Below are 25,293 nucleotides of genomic sequence, written 5' to 3'. Positions count from 1 at the left end.
TAACTGTGTCAATGACAGGGCATACCATGCCTCTGACGGAAATGTCACCTATTTTTGGAATGGTTCTTTAAAAATCAGTCTCATTATGTTGTAGCTGTGCTTGCCATGAAAAGTATTCATTCAAAATACTGAGCTCAAAGTCGCAGCTATGTCATACACAACCAAAGGAAGTTTTGCCAGAGTTACTGTAGGGATTTCTTAGATCATTGTATATCACATATTTATAAGACCACAGAGCCAGCACAAAACTGTCACCAAAAGCAACCCAATGAATCATTTCCTAAGTATGTAAGGTTTTTTTTTTTTTACCCCCAAAGAATTTCAAATGAATCAGTTCTCTGAAGCAACCGAATGCTAGCAAACTCAGTCTATCCATAAAAAGACATGGGAATGGATATTGGCACCTACCTGGAATCCTATTGAGTGTCACCCAGTAATGTTCATCAGGGCTGTAAGTGTCTTTGGACCACTGGAGCAAATCAACAGCCCTGGGGTCATGGAGAACAAAGCTGACAAACTCCCTGGAAAGGGCCACATAGGCAGTGCCAAAGTAGATGGTCATTTGATGTGGAGGTGAGGTTTTCAAAATGTTAGTATTTTTTACAAAAGAACCTTTTTTGCTTATGTACTCTCGGTGGACATACTTGGTCCGACCCACAGCATGAGCTGGGGGCAGCACCCCTGGGGTAATGTTCTTCCCTTTAAATCCTTTCAGATACTGAATTATTTCCTTGTTGGTTTTCAGGGGGAAATCTTGCCCGCAGGTGTTGAGGACGTACTTCCAGGGGACCTCAGAGGCCTCCAGGTCTTTCAGGCAGTTGATATCCGCCAGGAGCCTGGAAATCCCACCATAGACCACGGGTTCCATCTTAGAAGCCAGAAAAGCGTTTGGGAAGCAGCTCAGTAACTGCCACACTGATTTTTTAAACTCATTTGAGGATTTTTCATCCACATGAATACAGTAGACATTTTGGGGCATATAGATGGCCCTGAAGAGCCTTTCGAAAGTATCAAAGTCCTTATGAATTACCATGACAAATGCCAAAGGGAACGCAGCTTCTTCTCCCGACAGGGGGCTTGTGATGTAGTGACTCTGGGTCACATAGTCGTTGCAAGGAAGTCTTCCCAAAGATGATGGCAGTGTCTTTTCCCGCAGAAAGGTGGCCTTCTTTTCTAAGGTGAGATTGCAGGCATCAATCCCAAAAGACCTTTTGCTGGAACCCTTTCGCCAATTTTGGGGTAGGCTTGCCTGGCTATTGTAAAATATCACCAAAGAAACCACACTGAGCCCGCTGATAGCCAAAAAGTAATGCCTCCAAAAGTTCATTATTTTCACTTCCCCAGGAAAGGAATCTCTCTTCAGAGATTGAGAAATTGATCCTCGTCCCCAAAACCACAAGTGTGACAGGCTGAAATGACTTCTCTTGCAATCTTGAATTTCGACAGCTTCCCCGGGAGGGCTGGCTTGCTTTCCTCCGGTCCTTTAATCCTCCTCTGTCGTTGGCTTCAGTGTCTCGTCCATCCTCTTTGGGGCTGGCTGAAGATTTGATGCCTTCCCAACCGGCTCTGGTCGGCAGGCAGCCCCGCGCAGTACCGAATCCCTGCTGCTCAGCCCAACCCAGCCCAGCCTCCGGGAAGCCTCCTCATTTGCATATGAAATGCAAGTGGTGGCTCTTAGCAAATTACATTCTGGAATGGAAAGACGGGTTTCTCTTGCATCACTCCCACTGCCTCCCCTACTTCTAGGCAGTCAATTCAGTTCTGATCTCCCTTCTAGAATAAGTGACTCTCTTCTTTTTTCTGGCGAGCCCCACAACCAGCTAGCAGCCCTTGGAAACCACGGCACTTAGCACATCTGCTCCTTGGGTTTTCTTTTTTTTTTTTTTCTCGTTTCTCTGCTACCTCTTTTCATTTCAGGGTTATCTCTGCCTCTGGGCACACAAAGATAAGAAAGATACCCTTGTGACAAGTCTAAGGAGATTATCTGCAATGGGGGGAGGGGGACGTGGACAGTGAGGTTTGCTGGATTAAATCAGACACATTCTGATGTGTGACACAGCAAACGTATGCATGTGCAGACTATCAGCTGCGGAACTAACAATGACACCCATGGGGGCAGGGATGAGAGTGACTTTTCACTTTACAGGGGGATGTTGATGGCATACAATGAACTAAACACACCTTAGTTTGTTTGGTGGAGGGAAATGTGATAGCCACTGTTCCCAGAGAGCACACGTTGGTTCCCATTTCACACAGAGCTTCAGATGACTTGAGCTGCTGATGTGATCTTGTATACAATGTGTGAGGGACTACCTCCTGGTTCTCTTTAAAACCCCCACGTCATCGGATCTGAAGTCACTTCATAGAACTCAAAGTCTCCGTCTCGGTTCCTACTCACCCTCCTCTCCCACTTCTCAGACTCTGAAGAAAGAGTAAATGCTTCCGGCTGCTGCAAAATTCCTGGAAGTATCAGTCACTGTCTTTCGGGGGAACCAGGAAGAGCAGGTCTGGTCACATTGCACAGGGCATCTCAAGGCTTACCTGTGCGAAGTGTTGGTTATAAGGGAGCCTAAAGCAAACCTGGAGTGCATCTGGGATTGAGGCTGGTGCTAAGGACACTTCTAGAGGGAAAGAGACGATGAGTCCAACTAAAAGATGAACTGAGGCAGCCACAGGAAATGTGTTAAAAATAGGTCCCGTTCCCAACTCCAGAAGTTACCCAGCTGTTCCACCTGAGTGGGCCCCCTGGGGCCACAAGAGCAGCTGCCCCTATTAGGAAAACACTGGGTGCATAATGCAGCAATATCCCTGTCCCTCCCTGCCCTTGAATATCCTCCAGTTAACCTTTACTAATCCATGACAACAGGGAACGCAGAGTAGATACTGATTTGGAGAACTGCTGAAGAGTTGGCAGGGAGCCTTGGGATCACCAAACACAAAGCCTTTACTATCCAGATGAGGAAACAGAGGCCAATTAAAAATAATATTCTTCCCAAAGTCATTCAGCTGGATGGAAAACGGAGTCTTTCCTCTACAGCTCCCTTGTTCTGATGTGGAAGTCAGTCGGGCTGGCTAAATCCCAGCTGGTTGCTGTGATCGGGGTAAAGTTACTTAACCTTTCTAGGCACTGGGTCCCCTGTCTGTGAAATGGTAAATAACTATGGCTCCTAGTTCACATGGTTGGTAGGAAGATTAAATGAGATAACTCTTGGTCATGGTTTAGCCAGAATTTGAGCCTTTGATGTATGTTCAATATGGCGTGGCTATGATTATTGCTGTTGCTTCTCTTTCGAAAAAATATTCAACAATTTGGATGCTGCTAACGAACTAGTATTTTGATTTCTGTTCTGAGTAATGGAAAAAGAGAAGCGCCCACCTTAAGGCTTTTAAGTGGGTTGATTTATTCCCAGAGGTTAAATACCGCTCTTTCCCTTCTCTATCATTGCGCTCCTAACACACAGGAAACGAAGCTGTAGGAGAGGGACAATAAAATAGCCCATTCTGATCCTTCACTCCCTTCATTTGCTCTACAGCCACATCCTTTTCTGCAAAATATATCCTTGACAGGACTGTGGAGAACAGGAGAGGGAAGCTTGGAGGTAGGAAAGGAGGCCAACCGCTTCTTCCTCTTTGCCCCAGCCCTGATCCTAAAACAGGGAGTGCCCTGGACACCATGCAAAGTGAACTCATGAGATCTTTCATCGCGAGTTAGTTAAAGCAGACTGCAAGTGGGTAATTGCAACAGGACTTACAGTTCAACATAGCAGTATTCAACACCCGCCCCCAACGCCCAAAATGAAAAAGAACCCCCCCAGGAAACATGTATATAGCCCGCCCTGGCTTATTTACGCTAGTTGAGATGAGCACATAATGTCTGTTTATCGGCTGGCACGAGCAGGTTTGTTTTGCCTGGTCTCTCTGGTAACAGAACAGGCATCTTCTTCCAGTAAATAACTGGGAACTTCCAAACCTGGACCTGTTTTCTGGTTCACTCTAGTTGGCATGTAACACATTGAAAACTGTCATCAAGTGGGCATTTTGTACCCAGCCTCTCTGTGCCCCAAGATAACCTTTATGGTCATAAGCAAAGAATAGCCCCAAGGACTACAGCTAACAGCACATAATTGGCCCAGCCCAAACAGTAAAACAAAAAGCTGGGTAAAACAAAAGTTCTTATTAACCTTACCTGAGCTTTTTCATTCCCCCTAGCTGGGTGAACAGAGGAGGGGGCTTGGGATTGAACCCTGGGTGATGACTGGCTGTTGAATCAAAGCAGTTATTTATTTAAATTGACAGGTAATGTTAGGAATCCTCAAATTCTTCTCCCCTAGTTATTCTGAAAAGCATAACTAATTGTTTAAGACTAAGGAGGCCCTACTGTGTAATATGACACCTTAACTACTGCCTTCCTCTAGCTAGGCAAGTAAAGAAAAATAATTTGTATTGTCACTCATTTGTGGAAGTTCAGAAAGGCATATATATATATATATATATATATATATATATATATATACTGGCGATTGAACCCAGGGATGCTCAACCACTGAGCCACATCCCCAGCCCCTTTTATGTTTTAATTTGGAGATATGGTCTCCCTAAGTCTCTTAGGGCCTCGCTAAGTTACTGAGGCCAACCTGGAACTTGTGATCCTCCTGCCTCAGCCTCCAGAGTCACTGGAATGACAGGTGTGTGGAGTTAATGCTTTTTGATGAGTGCTCACTCCAACCAGACTGCACCATCCTGCCAGGGTAGGCTTTGGCTGTGTCAGTCTGGCAACCTAAAACCTTCAGGCCATGAGCAAGACACAGAAAGTAAAGAAGCAAACAAACAAACAAGTGTCCAAGCAACCCAAATAATGATTGCACATTGCTGGCCGGATATATATTCTCCCATGCGCTCGGGTGGGGAAGATACAGTGAAAGCAGAACTGGTGGAGGGTGGAGAAGCAGGGCTTGAGGACTGACAGATGAAGCAGCTAACGCCTGGCCAAGGTGTGGCCGTGAGGAGGGAGGGACTGTGAGGAACAGCCTGCGCTCCAATGCCCCCGAGCATGTGACTTCCTCTCCACACCAGCAACTGATGCCCCACTGCATCAGGCACCCGGTGCTGATAGATCTTCAGATGTTTTAAGAGAAGTGAATAAAAAAATAAAACCAATTAATTTTTTTTAAAAGAGAGAGAAGTGAAAAAGTTTGAATTTTATCAGAAAAACTCCCAAACTTCTAAAATGTTATCAGTAATTAGCAAATGTTAAAATCATGGGTATTTATGTGTGCGCATGCGCACACACAAGGATTGCATTACCATCCTTTGTTGAAGCATCAAAGCTCGATGCTGGTGGTTTCCGTCCCTCTTGAGGCCTAACCTATTAGCTCTCAGTCTAGACACAATCATAACAAATGTTCTCACTGCTAAACAGACGAGAAGTCACCAATCAGAAGAGGGATGGGGAGGTGGCAGGTCAGGATACAGTTGTCAGCAACAGGTGATGGTCTGACAACGAAACAGGTTTAAGGCCAAAAGTACAGCTGCGTGAGGACACTGGCACTCGCGATGACCAGCACTGAGAGAGCTCAGGCCCATTTTTTTCACATTACAAGATCAATAGCTCAAGTATTTATAAAGATCATATTTGTTGAGAGCCACAGTTTAGTCGGAATGACGCCTGGCATTTTGCTAGAGGGAATGGTTGAAAGGTGACCCTGCTCCGGGATTAGGGCGGATCCTCCAGGAATAGGGAGGCTCTGGGATTAGGGCGGATCCTGCTGCCTCTGGCGCCCGCTACTTTGGAGTTCCCATTGAGTTTTCCTGGGGTTCCGGGGAGAATTGGCGTGGAGCCCGGTGGAGGGAGTGTATTCCCGGGGAAGTGTGTGTAGAGTGCCGGTGAGAGTTCGGGAATAAAGAGTTGCTGTTTGAACCAACAAGGCTTTGTGGCGGCTCGGTTATTTTGTGCCCAGACAGACTGCGGCACATATTAATGTCTGCCAAAGGACCTCAAGACTATGAAAATTGATACAAACAAAAGACTAGATCAACCCTTAGACTTTCTTTGAAAATAACCAGAGAACAAAAAGTGAACTAGAAGCCAGGCATGGTGGTGCACACCTGTAATCCCAGCGGCTCAGGAGGCCGAGGCAGGAAGATTGCAAGTTCAAAGCCAGCTTCAGCAACTTAGGCGAGACCCTGTCTCAAAATTAAAAAAAATAAAAAGGCTGGGGATGTGGCTCAGTGGTTAAGCACCCCCTGGGCTCAATCCCCAGGTCCCCCCCCCCAAAAAAAGATGAAATTAAAAATATAAACATACTAATAGCTACATATTTATTCTACATATTCTAATTGAAAAAGGTATTTCTGAAATGTGTTTATTCAGAAAACTCCCTTTGCGGTGCTGGGAAATTGAACCTAGGGCCTCATGCTAGGCAAGCACTCTACCGCTGAGCCATATCCCCAGATCTCCCCATTTTTAAAAAATTAATCATTTTGTGCACAAAAGGGTAGGTTTTCTTATCTAGAAAACTCACATTTATGACAAAACCTTTTGCTCAAAAAATTCCAGGCATATCTGTTCGTCACTTGCTTCTGAATCAAATGTCAGGACTTTTCCCCGGAAAGAGCCAGGTAATAAATGATTTCAGGGTGCGGCCCAGCTGCTCAACTTGACTAGAGTAGCATGGATGTGGCCCTAACAATCTATGCCTGTGTCCTAATTAAACTTCATTTTATGGATGCTGAAGTTTGAATTTAATATACCCCTTCTGGTCATGAAGTGGGTTTATTTTTATGTTGTTTTTGACCACATGAAAACATTAATAAAATCACTGTTAGCTCAAGGGCAGATTTAGCCTAGAGGCCTTAGTTAGGTCCTCTTAGATTTCAATCATACTCCTCCAGGCCTAAATTTTGCAACTTCAGGGTTGGTGCAATCACTTTTTAATTTCTGTGTCTTTCCTGATGAGGAAATTGAGACGGTGGCAAATAATAGTGTCTAATAGTGTCGATCATCCCACGCCCCCATCATACCCTTTTACAAATGCAGCCTGGGTCACAAGGCAGAGTGCTGGGTATACAAAGAGCTTGGACAAGTAATGGACACCCTGAGCCTCAGCACAAGAGCAGTGTGTGAGGGGGTCATTCTGCCACTTAAAAGATCCCTAAGCACAGGCAGAAGCCCTCAAAATCTCAAGACTTCAAGACTCTGCCTTATCAAGGGCAGAGTTTTTTCTGCGCTCTGTCCTGACCCCAACACAGGGAAACTTCCCTTCATTCCTAATTGTAGTCTCTTGAGCCTGGTTTTTCAAAGTACATCCAAAGCACATGACTACTTTTTTAGAGAGCTGAAGGTGGAGACAAATACGTGGTGGCCAAGACCTCCAAGCGGGTTGTGGTGGTGTACACCTGTAATCCCCGCATCTTGGGAGGCTGAGGCAGGATTGCAAGTTGGAGGCCAGCCTGGACAATTTATCTTGAGACTCTTGTCTCAAGATAAAATATGAAGAGTGTTGAGGATGTAGCTCAGTGCAAGAGCACCCCTGGGTTCAATCCTCAGCACCATGAAAACATCACAAATCCATAACCTAAAATCTTATGCTCAATGACAAGGAACAGCATGGGTGACTATGTTTTTCATAGCAGCTTTTCTCTGACTGCAAATGTCTCCTCCAAGAAAATGGACTGCAAATTCATGATGAAATTATCTGTCCAAATCTGGATATTATTCTGTTTTTTCTTTTTCATACCAACTACCTCTAAATGCCCCAGCTTTATAAGCTTTTTTGTTTCTTTTGTCTTTTTTGTGATGCTGGGGGTCAAACCCATGCTAAACATGGGCCTTACCCCTGAGCTACACTCCCAGCTCCAGAGACAGTACTTTATTTGACTTTACTTATTTACAGTGCTAGAGGTTGAACCCAGGGCCCGGTGCGTGCTAGGCAAGAACAGTATTTTACAACATCGCTGCTGCCTGGCAGAGATCTATATCTAGAAGATCTCATGGTCCTCAGCTTTTGGACGTTCTCAAATAAATGGAAACAAAACAATCCTAAAATAGAGATAGGCAGTGTTTTCCTCCAACTTCTACTTTTAATAGCCCTATTAAATTCTTGACTCATTTTCAGTTTATCCAATCCTCTCTGCAAGCCAGCTGCGTTCCCACAGAGCCTGTCCTTTGCTAGAGTTTAGATAGTTTGTTAGGGCAGAGCACTTGGAGAAATCCCAAAAAGTCAGGCGTTTCTTCTACTTTCCTAGAAATTAACACTGGGACATAACTTCCTGCAAGATACATCCTGTGTTCATACCTCACAGAAGATAATATTTGTATTTGATTCTCCCACTAGTTGAAGTGGTTTTTAGATTCAAATTTTATATTTACCTGCCCTGGCATTTAAAAAAAATGGACAGGTGAAGATAAAATTTATAAATTCTATACTCTGACCACAAAAGCAATTGGAAAATTATTACACACGGAGCAGGCCCGGTTTGGGTCTACTTTGCTTGGACCCTCGTGGCTGGTATTGTGTTGGTCACTTCTTTTGCGTGTGTTGAATCCCATGCAACGAAGGGGTTTCCAGTAACATGTTTTCCAGTAACCCATCAGAGTTGTCCCAGGGACCATAAATATCTAGGGCACTAATTCTGGATTGTGACTTGCCTGGAGTAGGAAGGTGAGCAGGAATGGGGTGGGTAAGGCTTGCAGTGAACAAGTACTGTGGTCTGCTCAGGACTACGAGATTTCTGAGAACACATGGTTTTCAGTGCTGACTTGTTAAGTCCTAGGCAAACCAGGAAGAACTGGTCACCTCAGATACCACTGATCCCACTCACTCCCAGATTGACAGTCCTTACTGAAAGGAGTCACTGAATATAAAATAGTCAGTAATTGATCTGTGAAAAAAGAAAGATACGCTCAAACCATTGTGTGCAAGATGGGAATCATCACTAGGTCTGTGTGTGTGTGTGTTTAAAACCCTACATGATCCTTCTTCATATTTCAGCAAACCACTAAGGCCTGGGTACAAAGTGATTAACCCGTCATGCGATGGCGTCATAGTGAACCCAAATGAATGCACTTAAGTCTTACTAACTACACGAATGTCCCCCAGTAGATATTACAGGATTTTAGTAACAACCTAAATATTAATGTAAGAATTTGGAGAAAATAATTACTACAGTGTTACTGGTATCCAAATTCTCCTCCCTTCTACACCCCCTATGTTGTGGGTGATCTTTCTGTATAATGTGTAATAAACAAGTAATTGGACTACAAATTCATTTTATGGAACAGGACAATCAATTAGACATTTGACCACTCTGACTTGCAATTTCTAAATTTGTATAATTTTAGGATTGGGATGGGATGATCTCCATGTTCCCTTTTGACTATAAATTCTGTGGTTATTCCAGATTCAGCATAAAGAGGGGACTGTTTTATGGGAAAGTTATAATTGGGAAGCTTGGTTTAGGTTGAGTGATTGCCAGGGAAAGTCCAAAAAGTGGTAGGATAACAAACCAGAGAAAAATCAAGAAGCCTGGGTGATGGAGTGGAGGATGGAGAGGAGACACCAGACAGGGAGGTGTTCCTTCTCTCCGGGAGATGACCCAACACCTAGACGGCAGGGTCTCCCGGAAGGCACTGTTCCCATGGAGCACCCGAGATGGGGAGTCCAAGGCAGAATGCCTTCCTTCCTAGATCCCCAGAGAGTTCAGACTGTGACCCAGGACAGAATGACAGGATCTCAATGAAGGGGAAGAGAGGTGAGGATTGGGGCTCAGGAAGGAGCTAGCTAAAGAGAGGAAACAGGAAATGGCCAGAAGAGGGGACTGACCCATCAGGGCACGAAGCTGAATTCTCAGGATGACCCAAGGGTCTCCAGCTTACTCAGGAGAGATCCAAGTTTTACTCTCCGGTATTTTCAGTTCAGTGTGTTCTTTTCAATCTGCTAAGGAGAAAGATGATAGGCCATGACTCTGAGAGAAGTCTGGAGTTCCAGGGCAAGAGCTTCCATCCATTTCCTGGAAACCTGGCCGTAAAGAGGACACAAGGTAAGTGGGGAAATCTGTCATCTTGACTTTGTCCAAAAGCATTAAGAAATGACTGCCAGCCACATGCTGTGCAGGCCTGTGGTGAAAGAAAGACCAGTGATAGATTTGGCTTAGAGAAACCACCTGAAGAAAGGGTTTGTTAGGAAAGCAATGAACACAATTTTGCTTTGAATATAACTTTTTTTTTTTTTTTTAAATGAGGAGCTGGGGATGCTAGGCAAGTGCTTTACCACTAAGCCACATCCCCCCACCCTTTGGGTTTAACTTTCTAAGGCCAACAATTGTTCACTATAAATCTCAGGAAACAACAACAATACCCCAAATCATAGCAAGATTATAGCCTTTGTTAAATGATGGATTAATTCCATCAAAAGAAGCAGCCTTCTGAAAACCCAGAAGTGGTCTTTGAAGCAGCAGCCTCTGCAATTGGACTCATTTTTTGCCTCTTTGCTATAGAATAAGGCACCAATTGGTAAGCACCAAGTTGGTGGGCCTCAGGTTGAAACAGTTGGGCTTGGGCAGGTGCTGCCCCAAGCTAGGCTCGGCGATAAGAAGCTTCTGAGATGAGTAGGCCAGGTATGGTACCAAATGCCTGCAATCCCAGCCACTCAAGAGGCTGAGGCAGGAGGATCCCAAATTTGAGGACAGCCTTAGCAACTTAGCAAGAACCTGTCTCAAAATAAAAAGGGCTGGGGATGTGACTCATTGTTTAAGCCTCCTAAATTAAACCCCCCATATCCAATTAAAAACAAACAAAAAAAGAAAAGAAAAGAAAATCAAGAAGATGTGCTGGGAGCCATTAGCCAAGTAAGTATGACAATTTCCTTGCCAGCGTACCCCATGTTGCAGTGACATTGAATGTACTTAACCTTGCTCAAGGACCAAGGCAGATTAGGGTGTTCCCGGTTTTAAGATAATCTTGTTTAGGGCGTTCCCAGTTTAGGTTCCAGGTTTAAGGTTTAAGATTATTCCTGCTGGGAATAGGGCGTATCCTGCTGCCTGAGTTCCCCTTGAGTTCTCACGGGATTCAGACAGTATATTTTGGAGATAGAAGCCCAGTGGAGGTGAATTTGGCAGAGAACGTGGATTTGGGAAGAGAACGTGGATTTCCCCAGAACGTGATTGTAGACGGCTGGTGTGAGTTCGGGAATAAAGAGTTGCTGTTTGAATCTACAAGCTGTGTGGTGGCTCGTGATTGTGTGCCTAGCCAGACTGCGGCATTTGTGCCCAGCCAGACTGTGGCATTTGGTGGCCCGTACGGGGAACTTCTGAAGCTTAGAGGTAAGTGAAATTTCTCACCCTTGAGGAAGAGAGATAGAATGGGTGAACATTTCAAAAAACAATGTGTTATTGTTTTGATTTATTTTGTTTTTATTTCAAGTTGCCTGTTCCTAGAACTTTCTCAGGCAAACTGGGGAAAATGGTTGACTCAAGGTCTGAAGTTGTTCGCCTCCGAGCAAGATAAATTGTTAGAGGAAGGAGGCGCCCCAGTGAGACCAAGAACAATTAGGGCATATGTTGATACAATACAAAAATGTAGCCCATGGCTTTTTAAAGACGAGTTATTAAGTATATCAATGGGACCATCATGGTATCCTGTAGAAGGATGTTTTCTTCAACAAGAAAGAGATAGCTAATTCTGTTTGCTACACTTGTCTAAGATCTTGGTTTCTACAAAGTTCTGATTAATTTACAAAGCTAAAATGTTGAAACAGCAACCACTCTTTACTTATTAAGTTACATAAGGTAATATATTTAAGCATGTGTGTTTTCATAAATTGGTGAATGGAAAAAAGGTTTAATATTGCTTTGGTCTGTGTCTTTGCTAAAACAAGGTTACTAAGAGTTAAGATTCTATCATGTGTAATTTATATACAAAGAGTATAAGAAGTTTCAGTTGGGTTTCAATTATAGTATTATAGTATCATAAAAAACATGAAAGTCTTTCATCTTATTAAAGTGGAGTAATTTGTCTAAATCAGAAATTTTATAAGAGTTGTTTCAGAATGTAAATTTATAAAAAGGGTTAACAGTTAAAAAAGAGATATAAAAAGATTCAAGATGTGGGAATATATTTTAATATATAAGGTTAAAGGAAAAAAATGTTTTTAGATGAGATAATCTCTGTGTGGTAAAGTAAAAAGTTGTAAAATGCCATTTAAAAAAATTTTGAGGAAACTAGACTTACTTTAAAAGCTTGAGAAAAGAAGAAATAAAAAAAAAGGTGTTTGTACATGGCAGATTGAGACAAAGTTTCTCAATGGAGTTAAAAAAAAAAAGCCTTTGGTTGAAGGGCAGCCATGTAAACTAACATTAAAGAGATTTAAACAGAATCTAAGCCTCGTTTAAAAGAGTGAAGTTGTAGGTGGTGAAAAAGTACATTTAAAAGTACAGTATAGATGATAATTAAAAGGCTTTAAAAGGTTAAATTGAAGGTGGTTAAAATGCCTTCATGATGGAGGAAAGCAGCTTAATCTTAAAGGCATTACTTTAAAAAAATGGGAAGATAATAGGATAAAAGATATTTAGATAAAGAAGATTAAAAATTTAAAGTGAAAAACTTTAAAGACAGAAGTATAGAAAGTTAAAAAGAAAAAAGATAAAGAGGATGTAGAAAGATAGAAAAGATGTAGGAAGACAAGAATTTTAAACCCACAAAATAGAAAAAAAAAAAAACTAGGAGGAAAATAAGCAACTAAGGGTAAAAATACAAACCTTAGGGAAAAAAAACTAGAAGATAGAAATAAGATAGAAAATGGTTGAAAATGTCAAGTAAGGTATTACACAGATAGAAAATGCAAAAAGCTAAGACAACTATTAGATACAGACATATACTTATTAAAGCAAAAAGAGGGAATTGGAAGGGGGTATATATCCCCCAAAGATAAACTTAAAATAACGCTTTTTACTCTAAACTTTTTAAATTTGGATTCATCAGGACTTAGTGCTGCGGAAAGGCATATGTATCCAAAAAATGTACATAAGCCTAAAGTACTTTGGAAAGATATTCTAACAGGACAATGGAAAGGTCCTGACCCAGTGATTGTCTGGAGTCGGGGGTCTGTTTGTGTTTTTCCACAGGGAGAACAGCAGCCCATTTGGATTCCAGAGAGATTAACTAAAACAGTTTCTACAGATCGAAAAGAAGATGATTTGACTCAAATCCATAACAGCTGATATCCAGAGCTCCAGCTTGGCCATTCTTACATCTGCGACAGTGATTAACCAGGATGCTTTTTTCAATAGCTATTTTATTATTGCATTTTTCCACATCATAAGGTTCTATTTTTATTTTTTGAGCTCATACAAACCTAGGTTAATGTTTTTCTGATCAGTTTTATTTTTTGACTGTGGAGTTTTTAAACATTGCAATGGAGATTTCACCTAGGTAAAGCTACAAGGCCTTTACTATTTTCTTATGTGTTGTACGTTTGTGTACACTCTTGTGTTTTGTGTTGTATGTCTGTATGTGCGTATGTCCATATTTCTTATATGAGGAGCGCTCATGAAAAAATGGATCCAAATTATTATTATTTTTTTTATTCACGTGATTTAAATGGTTTAATTTAAATTATGTAAACAGCTGTTAAGGATTGTTTTTAAAGGTGGTTAACAGATCTGTTTGTTTACTAATTTAAATTAGGTAAAAAGCTGTTAAGGATTGTTTTTAAAGTAGGTTAACAGATCTGTTTGTTTACTTTCACCTTTCCTTTTCATTATATTTAATAATTCTTTTCAGGATAATGTCTTTTTAGCATCATTGCCAGAATTCCTATCTCCATCCCAGTGCCGGTGAAGAACTCAACAAGTAATGCTCAATCAAAGAGTCAACTTACTTTGGGAGGAGACAGATTTTGGGGAGGAAATGGACATATTGATAGATTCCTCTGCTTTGAACTGCTTGCAGAACTTGCCTGGACTATGTAACTATCGTTTGGTGCAGCGAATTGTGGTAATGCTGGCATATCTTTGCTGATGGTGTCACCAGTGATGCAATTTTTCCCAAGGAGCCGTCAATTGGCTTGGTGTCGTGGCATTTCTGTATCCTCCTCCCTTCTGCTAGTGATGGTCTAAAATTTGGGGGCCAATGGCTTATGCTGGACCGGTAGTCAGTGACGGGTATGATCCAATTGCAGTGGTATCAACCTAAGACAGGAGGCTGACGCCTAAAGGTCAGTTTTCCGATGACGGGTAAGAACCATATGTTGAATTGGACAACCTACCAGGCACGGTCCATAAGCCACATTAACCTCACTCCCCCACTGGCACCAAGGCCAAATTTGGGGGCCAACAGAGGTGAGGCAAAGAACCTCACCCCCCCACTGGTGCATAGACCTATCCACAACTATGGCTGTATGCTGGACCGGTAGTCAGTGACGGGTATGATTCAATTGCAGTGGTATCAACCTAAGACAGGAGGCTGACGCCTAAAGGTCAGTTTTTCCCATGACGGGTAAGAACCATATGTTGAATTGGACAACCTACCAGGCACGGTCCTTAAGCCACATTGCTTGTTGTTTAATTAATCAGAAGGGGGGAGATGCTGGGAGCCATTAGCCAAGTAAGTATGACAATTTCCTTGCCAGCGTACCCCATGTTGCAGTGACATTGAATGTACTTAACCTTGCTCAAGGACCAAGGCAGATTAGGGTGTTCCCGGTTTTAAGATAATCTTGTTTAGGGCGTTCCCAGTTTAGGTTCCAGGTTTAAGGTTTAAGATTATTCCTGCTGGGAATAGGGCGTATCCTGCTGCCTGAGTTCCCCTTGAGTTCTCACGGGATTCAGACAGTATATTTTGGAGATAGAAGCCCAGTGGAGGTGAATTTGGCAGAGAACGTGGATTTGGGAAGAGAACGTGGATTTCCCCAGAACGTGATTGTAGACGGCTGGTGTGAGTTCGGGAATAAAGAGTTGCTGTTTGAATCTACAAGCTGTGTGGTGGCTCGTGATTGTGTGCCCAGCCAGACTGCGGCATTTGTGCCCAGCCAGACTGTGGCAAAGATGCTTTAGAAAAACTGAATGGGGGGGCTGGGGTTGTGGCTCAAGCGGTAGCGCGCTCGCCTGGCATGCGTGCGGCCTGGGTTCGATCCTCAGCACCACGTACAAAAACAAAGATGTTGTGTCTGCCGATACCTAAAAAATAAATATTAAAATTCTCTCTCTCTCTCTCTCCCCTCTCTCACTCTCTCTTTAAAAAAAAAAAAAAAAAAAACTGAATGGGAAAGATTTTCCCCATTGCTGTCCCAGAAGCAATGGAGGATCAGGAAATGCCTAATGTCCAGGAAAGATAGAGCACAGCTGGAAGATGCTGTTTGAAGTCTACTTCTTAGGATTTGGCCACATCAACTAGAGTCTGTATGTAGGTGGTAATGATGATTTGTGATTGATTGGGCAGCAATGCCAAGTGGCACTGGCATATTGAAAATTATTTCCTGGTGGGTTAGGGATGTAGCTCACATGTGTGAGGCCCTGGGTTCTCAGCACTACAAAAAATAAGTAAATAAATAAAAATAAAAGAATTGTTTCCTGGGGTTGCCATGGAGCTCAGTGACAGAGCACTCACCAACCAGGTACCGGGCCCAGGGTTCAATTCCCAGCACCATTAAAAAAAGAAAAAAAAAATTTTTTTTTCTTTTGACTCAGTTCAGTAAATATTAAATATTTACTGTCAGCTCATTGGACTTGTGAGCTGACAGTAAATATTTAATATTTACTGAACTGAGCTGCCAAAAAAAAAAAATACAAAAGATCATGAAGAGATTATAGGTCCAGTAATAAATATGACATCCACGTTCATAATTATAACGCAAAGGTTAGAGAATGGCATAAAAGAATGACAACAATGCTTGAAAAAGGTGTAAAACTGAGGAGAAAAAGCCAGCGCAAGTTTCCTAAGTGACAAGCCATTGAATGCAGACATATTGAGGCCACCAGTCTAAATGGAAATGGTGAAGAGCGGCGCAGAACCCGTCAAGAAGGCAAGTACCAAGGGCAGGAGTGAGGCAGCGAGGTTTTTCTGGAGTGTTCCTTCCAGGAAAGGCCACAGTGGGAATTGACAAGGAGGTGACCGAGGTGACCCCGAGGGGATCTCCATCAGGTAGGCTGCCATCCGACACACCATGCTGACATGCTTAAATGGAACAATTCAGTTACGGGTTCCTGTGGAATTGACAAATGTCATTCGCAGAGCTAAACTGTGATCGCATTGAGAATGTTTGGAGGCCGAGACTTGGGCCAGAGAGGCCGCTGGGATGAATCCAGGAACAATGGGCTTGAGAGATTACAGGGGCTGGAGGTAAAGAGGAGAGCAGGAAAGGTGGAGCTGGGGAGGTGCAGAATGTGCGGAATGCGCTGATTTGATTAGGCCTGGAGGCCGGGGAGTGGGCCAAGTGGTGGGGACTGGAGAGGTGGGCTCCTGGGGAGGAGGCAGAGGGAAGGCCTGCGCTGGTGTGTGTGGAGCTTGGGAAGACAGGTCCAGAGGCTACAGGAGTGAGTGAGGGGGCCTGGGAGAGGATGCAGGGCTCTGACTCATCAGTTCAGAAACGGTGGTGAGAAGGTGATGGCAGCAGCCCACGCCTATAATCCCAGTGGCTCGGCAGGCTGAGGCAGGCTAAGGCAGGAGGATCGTGAGTTTGAGGCCAGTCTTGGCAATTTAGTGAGGCTCCAAGCAATTTAGTGAGACCCTGTCTCAAAACCTGAGAGGGGCTGGAGACGACATAGCTTAGTGATAGAGCACCTCGGGTTCAATCCTCAGAACTAAAACAAAACAACAGAAACAAGAACCATCAAGAAAGAAGAAAGAAAAACAACTTTTAGAAAACAGTGATTCTATGTATTGCACTGTGGACAGAGGAGAGAACACTGCATCAGACGTAAGATGATAAGAATTTGTGCCCTGGCTTTGTTAATTACTAGCTGTTCCATAAATTCAGCAAATATTTAAGAGTTACTGCTCATCCTACATGGATTGCAAAGTTAATGCATTAGGGGAAAACAATGCTCAAAACTGCCCTCCGCCAGTTCTTCTGGAGGCTGAGATAGGAGGTCCTCAAGTTCAAGCCCAGCCTAGGAAACTTTTACAAACAAAAAAATAAAAACGGCTGGATGTGTAGCTCAGTGGTAGATGCTTGCCTAGTATGTACAGGGTCCTGGATTCAGTCCACAGTAACCACAAAAAAGAAAAAAAAAAATTCTCCTCTGGAAAAATCCCCTGGGAATGTGTCATGCTAACATTGACATGCAGTGACTCCATAATTCCAACATGGCGAATTTTCCCTTTCATCTGGATCCAGAAGGTTGTTTTTTCTAATGAACACCAGAGGAACAAGTTGGCCAGAGCTGAGGAGTTACGGGAATTGAGGGTCAGCATGAAGATAAGCAAAATCCTTGTCTCCCTCTGAACCCCAGACTCTTAGAATGGAAAGGAGTCCAGGCAGAGATGACTGACACCATTTGAACTTACATAAAAGTGTGTGTGTGTGTGTGTGTGTGTGTGTGTATGCATGCATGTACCATTGAGTTTGTATGGTTAAGTTCATATGAGCCTGGACTCCACATAATATTGAGCACTGCTTATGGGCCAGGGTTGTGCTATAGTTAAGGAGAGCAAAAATGAGCATGTGCCATTGCTGCCCTTGAAGCTTTGTGTAGAGGGTCACAAGAACTTGCATCACAAATAATAACAGCACAGTGTGGTACAGGAGCCTGGAGGGGGGAGGATTAGGAAAGGTTTTATAGAGAATGTGACTCTCAGCTGAATTTTAAAAGCAGATGCAGGACAAGGGGGGAAGAGCACCCCAGAGCATCTTGGCAAGGGACTGGCAAGCGTCACTGCAGTGAGGGTGGAAGGGGCAGTTGTCTGGGAGAAGTTGTCAGTTGTCTGGGAGAGTTGGAGTGTGGCAGGTGCTGGGGGACATAGCTAGAGAAGGCACTGGAAGGGCCCTGGGGCCAGATGCTACACTGTGGTGACTGACTCACAGAGTTTCCAAGAACAAGAGAGAAATGACCAGAGGTGCAATTTATACAGGTAGGTCTGTCTCTGTGGAGGATGGATCAAAGCAGGCTGGGAATGGAGTCAGGAAACTGGTTAGAAGAAATTATACTACTGCAGGAGAGAGAAGAGGAATGGATGACAGCATCAGGACAGGAAGATGGCCAATGACTGGATCCAGGTTACTGAGTTTGTATACCAGGTACTAAGCTAAGCACTCACACCCATTGTCCAGCTTCATCTGCCAATAACCCATAAGGATGGTGGCAGGTTTGTCATTCCAGTTCTTCTCCATTCATTCGATGCCCACCTTCCTCCTGACCAGCTCTTGACCTTGTTCACTTGGCCACAGCTCCACTGACTGATTTTCTGGTTCCTTGCTCACCCCAGGACCTTTGCAATCCCTATTCTCCACCTGCAGCCTCGTTCCCAAATGTGTGGCTGGCTCACTCTCATTTTGAGGATGCAGTTCATATACTGCCTCTGCCAAGAAGCCTTCTTTGACCCACCTCATCTAAAGAAGTTTCCTTCCTGTACCAATAGGTATAATTCCTTCATAGCACTTATCCTAATTCTAATGATCTTGCTTACCTGTCTGTCTCCCCCTTTCTAGAGTACATACTTCATGAGGTGGGACCCTTATTTGTCTTATTTGCTACAATACTACAGTACCTAGCACAGTACCTAGTACAAATATCTGTTGAATGAATATGCATTTCATAAATGAAAATGTACTACAGGTTGAGCATCCCTAATACAAAAATTTGAAATCCAAAATGCTCCAAAATCTGAAATTTTTTGAGGACTGATGCAGCACCACAAATGGAAAATTCCACACCACATGAAATATGTTTCATGCACAAAGTTTTTTAAAACATTAAATGAAATTACCTTTATGCTGTGTATATAAGGTGGACATGAAATATAAATGAGTTTTTGTGTTTAGACTTGGGTCCCAACCCTAAGATATCTCAAAGATATATGCAAATATTCCAAAAGCTTTTAAAAGTCCAAAATTTAAAACACTTCTGGTTCCAAGAGCGAGGGATGAGGATGAGGGATATTCAAACTGTACTACTGTTCCTACTAATAGTAACATAATAACATTCACATATGTTCCAGGTACGGGTATAATTGATTTAAGCCTCACAGATTTGGTAATTATTATTTTCTCCATTTTACAGATGAGGAAACTGGGACGCCAAATTTAGGTAATTTATGCAAAGTCACACTGCATGTATATGGCAGAGTCAGGGTCAAATTCATGTTGTCTCCAGGGTCCATGCTTTACTGTGCGTGTTGTATCCCACTTTTTTTGGGGGGTGGAGGGGGCGGTACCTGGGATTGAACTCAAGGGCACTCGACCACTGAGCCACATCCCCAGCCCTATTTTGTATTTTATTTAGATATCCACTGAGTTGCTAAGCGCCTTGCTTTACTGAGGCTGGCTGTGAACTCGTGATCCTCCTGCTTCAGCCTCCCAAGCCGCTGGGATTACAGGTAAGAGCCACCACTCAGGTCGCTGTATCTATCCCCTCTCTATCATTAAGCTTTGCAAATGTCAGGTCACAGGGATGATGATGTCTTGGCTGGGATTCCAACCTGGTTCCCTCTGACCCTGGAATCTGAGCCCCAAACACCAATACTGCAGGGAAAGCCATATGAGCAGGGAGGAGGGGTGACAGATGCCCAGGAGGAAACCAGCCTGCAAGTCTGAGCACACTGTGTTGAATTCCTGCGCACAGAGAGAGCGAGAGAGTTCAGCTGTGAACAGCGGAGTACCCGCTGCGCTGCGTTATGATTCCTGCTGTGGGCGCAGAGCACATCACTCAACCCCTCCAAGCCCTTCTCCACCTTTGCAGATGTCTACTTCAATACCCAGCAGGCAGGATTCTTGTGAAGATTCAACTGAGATAATCTAGCCCCATAGGTAGATATCCATAAACATCTCCCCTCCTCTATCCTGTATCTATGCTGATAAGAAGTAGCTAAAATTTCTGGGAAAATGAGCTATCAGGAAGAAAGGGAAAATTCTTGGGTGGGTCCAATTATATAATCAAAACACAAACTTCAGAAAACTTGCATTTGCTAAGTTTCATCTGTAGATTTGCAGTTATTGAAACAATTGAAAAAAAAATGAGCAAAATTAGGATCAATTTAAAGTAAGTATATAAATGTTATCTTTCCTCCCCTGGATTTTTCTGTTTATTCTGATTTCTTACTAAGTATATACAGTTTTTATCTCAGGGTGAGTTATGTATTGTAGTTTTAAATTTTCTGTTTTGTACAATGGAAACAACAGTCTCCCTTTTGTAAGTTTTCTTTTCTTTTTCTTTTTTATTTTTTTAAGGACTGGTCTGAATATAATGAAGTCACATTATTTCAAAGTGTTTTTGTACAAGAAAAGAGTGTGGATTTTGAGATCACCTGCCTTTCCCACAAAAGTAAATGTAATTGGTATTTTTCAAGTTAAAATTGCTCAAGTGGTTAAAGCCATGCCTATCTCATCTGTCCTAATGTCACGTGGAGATGTCACTAATGACACCCCCAGTACAGGGTAAGGAAGCATTCTGCAGTAGGCTTTTGTCTGCAGAGAGAGTCATGGTCCACCAGACCTCGCCCCTAGCCTTGAGCTCCAGGTGGACAAGTGACCCAAGAAAGACAGGTCAGCATTCATCAGCCCCTGGGGTTAGCTGCAGGATAAGAATCTGGACCAAGCAGGACCAATCTAAGGTTTCCTCTTAGCTGGTGCTAGAAATATCAGGAAAAGTCTTCCTTTTCCCCAGGAATGCCAGATGTCAAAACCAACCAAAGCTGGAGCTACTTCTGTCAATCTCTGATACCACATGGGGATCAATCTGCCAAAGGAGGTCAACCCAGAAAGAGGCAGAGAAATAGGGAGACCAACTAACTCATCCTGTTTGCCTGGGACTTTGCCGGTTCTTTCCATGCAAGTTCCACACCCAGAATGCCCAGCTCAGATTAGGGCAAATTGGGATAGTGGTCCGTTCCATAGAGAGATGACTTGGTAAGAAAGAGTCCTAAGCCAAGCATGGTGGCACATGCCTATAGTACCAGTGACTCAGGAAGCTGAGGCAGGAGGATCACTGGAGTCCAGGAATTCTAGATCAGCCTGGGCAACATGGTGAGACCCCATCCCAAAAAGAAAAAACAGCAACTGGGGGTGTAGCTCCATGCTGCAGCGTTTGCCTAACATGCACCAGACCCTGAGTGCACTTTCCAGCACCCCAAGAAGGAAAAAGAAAAGGAAGGAGAAGAAAAAGAGTCCTGGATGCAGCTGCACTGGAGGCCCTGTGGGCATCTCAACTAGGTGATCCTCTGAGTTCTGGTGTTTGTTTAAGCTCCTTTGACTTTCTGACACATGCAACCTAAAAAGTCGTAACCTTCACTCAAAGAATGTGCACATATAAATACGAGTCACAGCTAAAAAAAAGCAAAATAAATCAAAGTAAGAAACACACTATTTTTAGAATTTAAAAATGAGGAAATGTGGTCATGTGATCCCCTTGTGAGGTTGAGAGGATCTTTTGACAAAGGGGCTTTGGAAAAAAAAAAAAAAAAAAAAAATATATATATATATATATATATATACACACAAAGTGGAAAAAGGAAGAGAGACAAATGAAAACATTCCTATGGAAGAAAAACATCCAGGCATGAGAAAAGTTGGAGTCATCCATGAGCAAAGATTCAAAAGACCAGACAACGCAGTTGAAGGAAGAAAAGGAGTCGAAACCAAAGCAGGTTAGCAGCCTTGCCTCCTAGGGCCTGCCCTGCCCAGAAGTGGGAGGAAAAGATAACTATGGGACTGGATTGCAAAAAAACTAGACCAGCCAGGGCTGGGATTGGGGCTCAGCAGTAGAGCACTCGCCTGGCAAGTGCAAGGCCCTGGGTTTGATCCTCAACACCACATAAAAATAAATAAATAAAATAAAGATATTGTGTCCAACTACAACTAAAAATAAATAAATATTAAAAAAAAAAACTAGACCAGCTCACAGATGCTGAACAATTTCATAAGATTCAAAGCAAACACTCCAAGGAGACTTGGAGTGCAGCTCAGCGGTCAGCACTTGCCCAGCACGCACAAGGCCCTGGGTTCCGCCCCACGTGCTGCAAAACCAAACCAAACAGAAACTACAAGCCCTCTGGAGCTCTACCTTGGGGCAGGTAGGCAAGTGAAAAATGCCAGAAGAATAACCAGATTAGATAGAGAAAATGGACTCTTCTTAAGGAAATACGTAACAATAATTACAAAGATCTGAGAGAACATACAGGTGCCGCAGAAGTGAGCATGAGCTACTGCCATCTGAGCCGGATGCTCTGCAGTGTTGGAGAGATTTGGGATCCTGTTGGTCTTCCTTGGACCATGTGGCCAGATGGGAGAGGATCCCTTCCCAACATGAGCCCACAGAACAGATCAGGCAAGTATGCTCATCAGATCCCCTGAAGAGGTGCTTGAGGCTGGGACCCCCAAGGGCCTCCTTTGGCCTGGTCTGGTACCATTTCTTATCTTATTCTTTTTTTTTTTCCTTCCTCCTCACCCGTCCCATGGTGGGGATGGAATCCAGGCTTCCCACTTGCTAGACCAGCACTCAACCACTGAGCTATATCCTCAGCCCCTGGCACCATTTCTAATGAAGTATGGAAAGTCAGGAAATAAGTTATTCTCTCCCTAGAAAGACAACCTGCCAGAAAGTCAAGAGAGAAAACCAGCTGACGCTATGTGGGCAGCGAGCACCCTTTTTACCCAGTCTCTCCAGTTTTGTTTTGTTTTGTTTTATGGCAAAGTTGTGTTTATTTTTGACAAAATGATGTTTGAAGCCATAGTATCAAATTCATGAATCTCTTTAACATACTATAATGATACAACGAATAGCATTTCTACACAAATTTGGTAATTTTTATGATATTTTGTAAATTTTCTAGGTATACAAGCTAAATGCACTAACATTCTCCATCAATGCACAGGTATTTTGAATCATAGTTCAGGTATTTTGAAACTTCCCTCTAGTTTTAAACCATTTCCACTTTGTCTTCTGACGCCATCTGATTCTAGGGTACTACTCATCTTCTTGGAATATTTTGGGAAACTTGATGTGCCCGGGCAGGGTCTTTCCATCATATACAATTTAATTGAGGGTGTTTAGGAGACAGAAGTAACATAATTTTGAGGGAAGAAACCAACAGCTCTATTTGTATTTGCACATTTGCAAAACTAACATGCCGATACTGTATTTGCAGAACTTTTCCTCTTAAAACATGACACTGAAAATAGAAGAGCTAATGTGATTAAAGGCAGTCTGGGAATAAGGAACTAGATGCACACCCCAAATCTTACACCACATCCAATGCTGAAGTTACCTGAGTACCTGAATAGGTTTTACCTCGCTTTTGAAGATGGAGAAAGCATTTGGTGATCTGTTCCCTTCAATTCACTTGTAATTTTTTTTTTTTTTTGGTACCAGGGATTGAACTCAGGGGCACTTGGCCACTGAGCCACATCCCTAGCCCTAGTCCTGCTAAATTGCTCAGGATCTCACTAAACTACTTAAACTGCTTAGGCTGGCTTTGAACTTGCTGGGACGTGGCCACCATTCACAGACGTGGCCACCATTCACAGGTAATTTGGGAAGGCCCACCTGCAAGCAGTATGTCCTTTTGCCCTGAAGCGAGATGTTGCCAAGAATCGAAGAAAGGAAGGAGGCAAAAGCTCCAGGAAATGTCACATCATCCTGAAATGTATCTCTTACAGATAAATCAGAGTGGACAGGTCACTGGCAGGGGCCGAGCTCGGCTTCCTCTCTGGAGAGATGCTCTCTAGAAACACCCTCTCCTCCGACTCCTGCAAGGGAAACAGGATGCCACAGCCAAGTTCACGGTCAGTGTGGACCCCAGGATCACTGATGTTGACGCTCTTTCTACAGATTCCCTGCACTGTACATGCTGTCTTCATGGGGTTCTGAGCATTGTGTCTTTTGCAAAGAAAGGTGCAAATGAAGACAAGATTTTCCTATGTGAACCCCTTAGTTTGAAGCTGGGGATTTGAGGTTCTGTTGAGTGCCAGTGATTTACATGGTGTCACGCTATTGCTGTGAAAGGGCAAAAGCCAGTGCCCCATACTACATCCTATAGCCGAAAGCATTTTTCTCCTCAACCAAATTATTTTTATTTTTATTTTTTTTTAGATGGGATCTTGCCAAGTGTGATAGCTCATGCCTGTAACCCTAATGCACAGGAGGCTGGCGCAGGAGGATTATGAGTTCAAAGCCAGCCTCAGTCTCTTAGCGAGGCTCTAAGCAACTAGCAAGATCCTGTCTCTAAATAAAATATAAAGAAGGGCTGGGGATGTGGCTCAGTGGTTAAGGACCCCTGGGTTCAATTTCTAGTACCAAAAATAAACAAATGAATGAATGAATAAGTAAATAAAGCTTCTACCTTCTTTTTTCCCCACGCCCTAAAGAAAAAAAAAAGAGAGAGAGAGAGAGATGGGAATCTTGGTATTTTGCTCAGGCTGTTCCCAAACTCCTAAGCACAGTGATGCTCCTGTCTCAGCCTCCAAACACCTGGAACTACAGGTGGCTCCACCACACCACACTTCAATTCTCACAGGGAGACCTCTTGTCCTTGATTTGCTTACACAGATTTGACATGGATAAAATCAACTCAGGCAAAGTAATCACAGACATTTACCACGAACCAAAATTCATATTTTTTTCTTAAAAAAAGATGACAAGGCATTATGTTTCTCCTTTTGCTGAGTAACATAATGCCTTTATCTCAGTACAGTACCTAAGGCAGCCTGTGGCTAGGACCAAAACCTACCTTATGAATTTTAATGGAATAGTAGAAGTAGAAAGAGAATAAATATTTAAATATGAAAATGGGCCTGTAAGTACCTAATGTTCCCAAATCATCTGACATTAATGGAAACAACCACTCAGGGGTGAAAAGATGTAGCCAGAGGGGAAGGAAAGTCAGGGGAAAAGACACAGGAGCTAGATGGTTCACCAGACTAGTCACCCTGGGATTCAGAGACCAAACATGCGGTATTTTCCACAGAATGTGGGCGTGTTTATCACCCAACAGGCCCTGCCCTGCAGCCCGAGAGTACTTACCAGCATTTCCAACTTGGCAGCCCCCCAACAACCTGAACAATGATTGCTTTTCTCTTGCTATAATAATGCTGTCTAGTTCATTAGAGATCCATTTGGTATTTTTCATTGAGTCCAAGAGTTTCTTTC

General features: G+C 43.1%; 1 protein-coding gene across 3 annotated transcripts in view; it reads right to left on the bottom strand.

The window, feature by feature from the left end:
* LOC124098564 (N-acetyllactosaminide beta-1,6-N-acetylglucosaminyl-transferase) overlaps positions 1-25,293 on the bottom strand; it is an 85,073-nt gene that overhangs the window by 34,157 nt on the left and 25,623 nt on the right. Inside the window, exon 1 of one of the 3 annotated variants that reach the window (XM_046453418.2) lies at positions 409-3,766. The exons of the other annotated variants lie outside the window; for them this stretch is intronic. Within the exon in view, the coding sequence (XP_046309374.1) occupies positions 409-1,327 (919 nt within the window). The 5' untranslated portion in view covers positions 1,328-3,766. Of the gene's footprint in view, positions 1-408; positions 3,767-25,293 lie in introns of those variants that run through there. 3 annotated transcript variants of the gene reach the window in all.

The sequence above is a fragment of the Marmota monax genome, unplaced genomic scaffold (genome assembly GCF_021218885.2).
Source record: "Marmota monax isolate L192 unplaced genomic scaffold, Marmota_monax_Labrador192_F-V1.1 WCK01_AAM20220418_F8-fsc00029, whole genome shotgun sequence".
NCBI classification, from domain to species: Eukaryota; Metazoa; Chordata; class Mammalia; order Rodentia; family Sciuridae; genus Marmota; species Marmota monax.
Note: the sequence above shows the minus strand (reverse complement) of the source record. Positions and strands in the feature narration are given on the sequence as shown.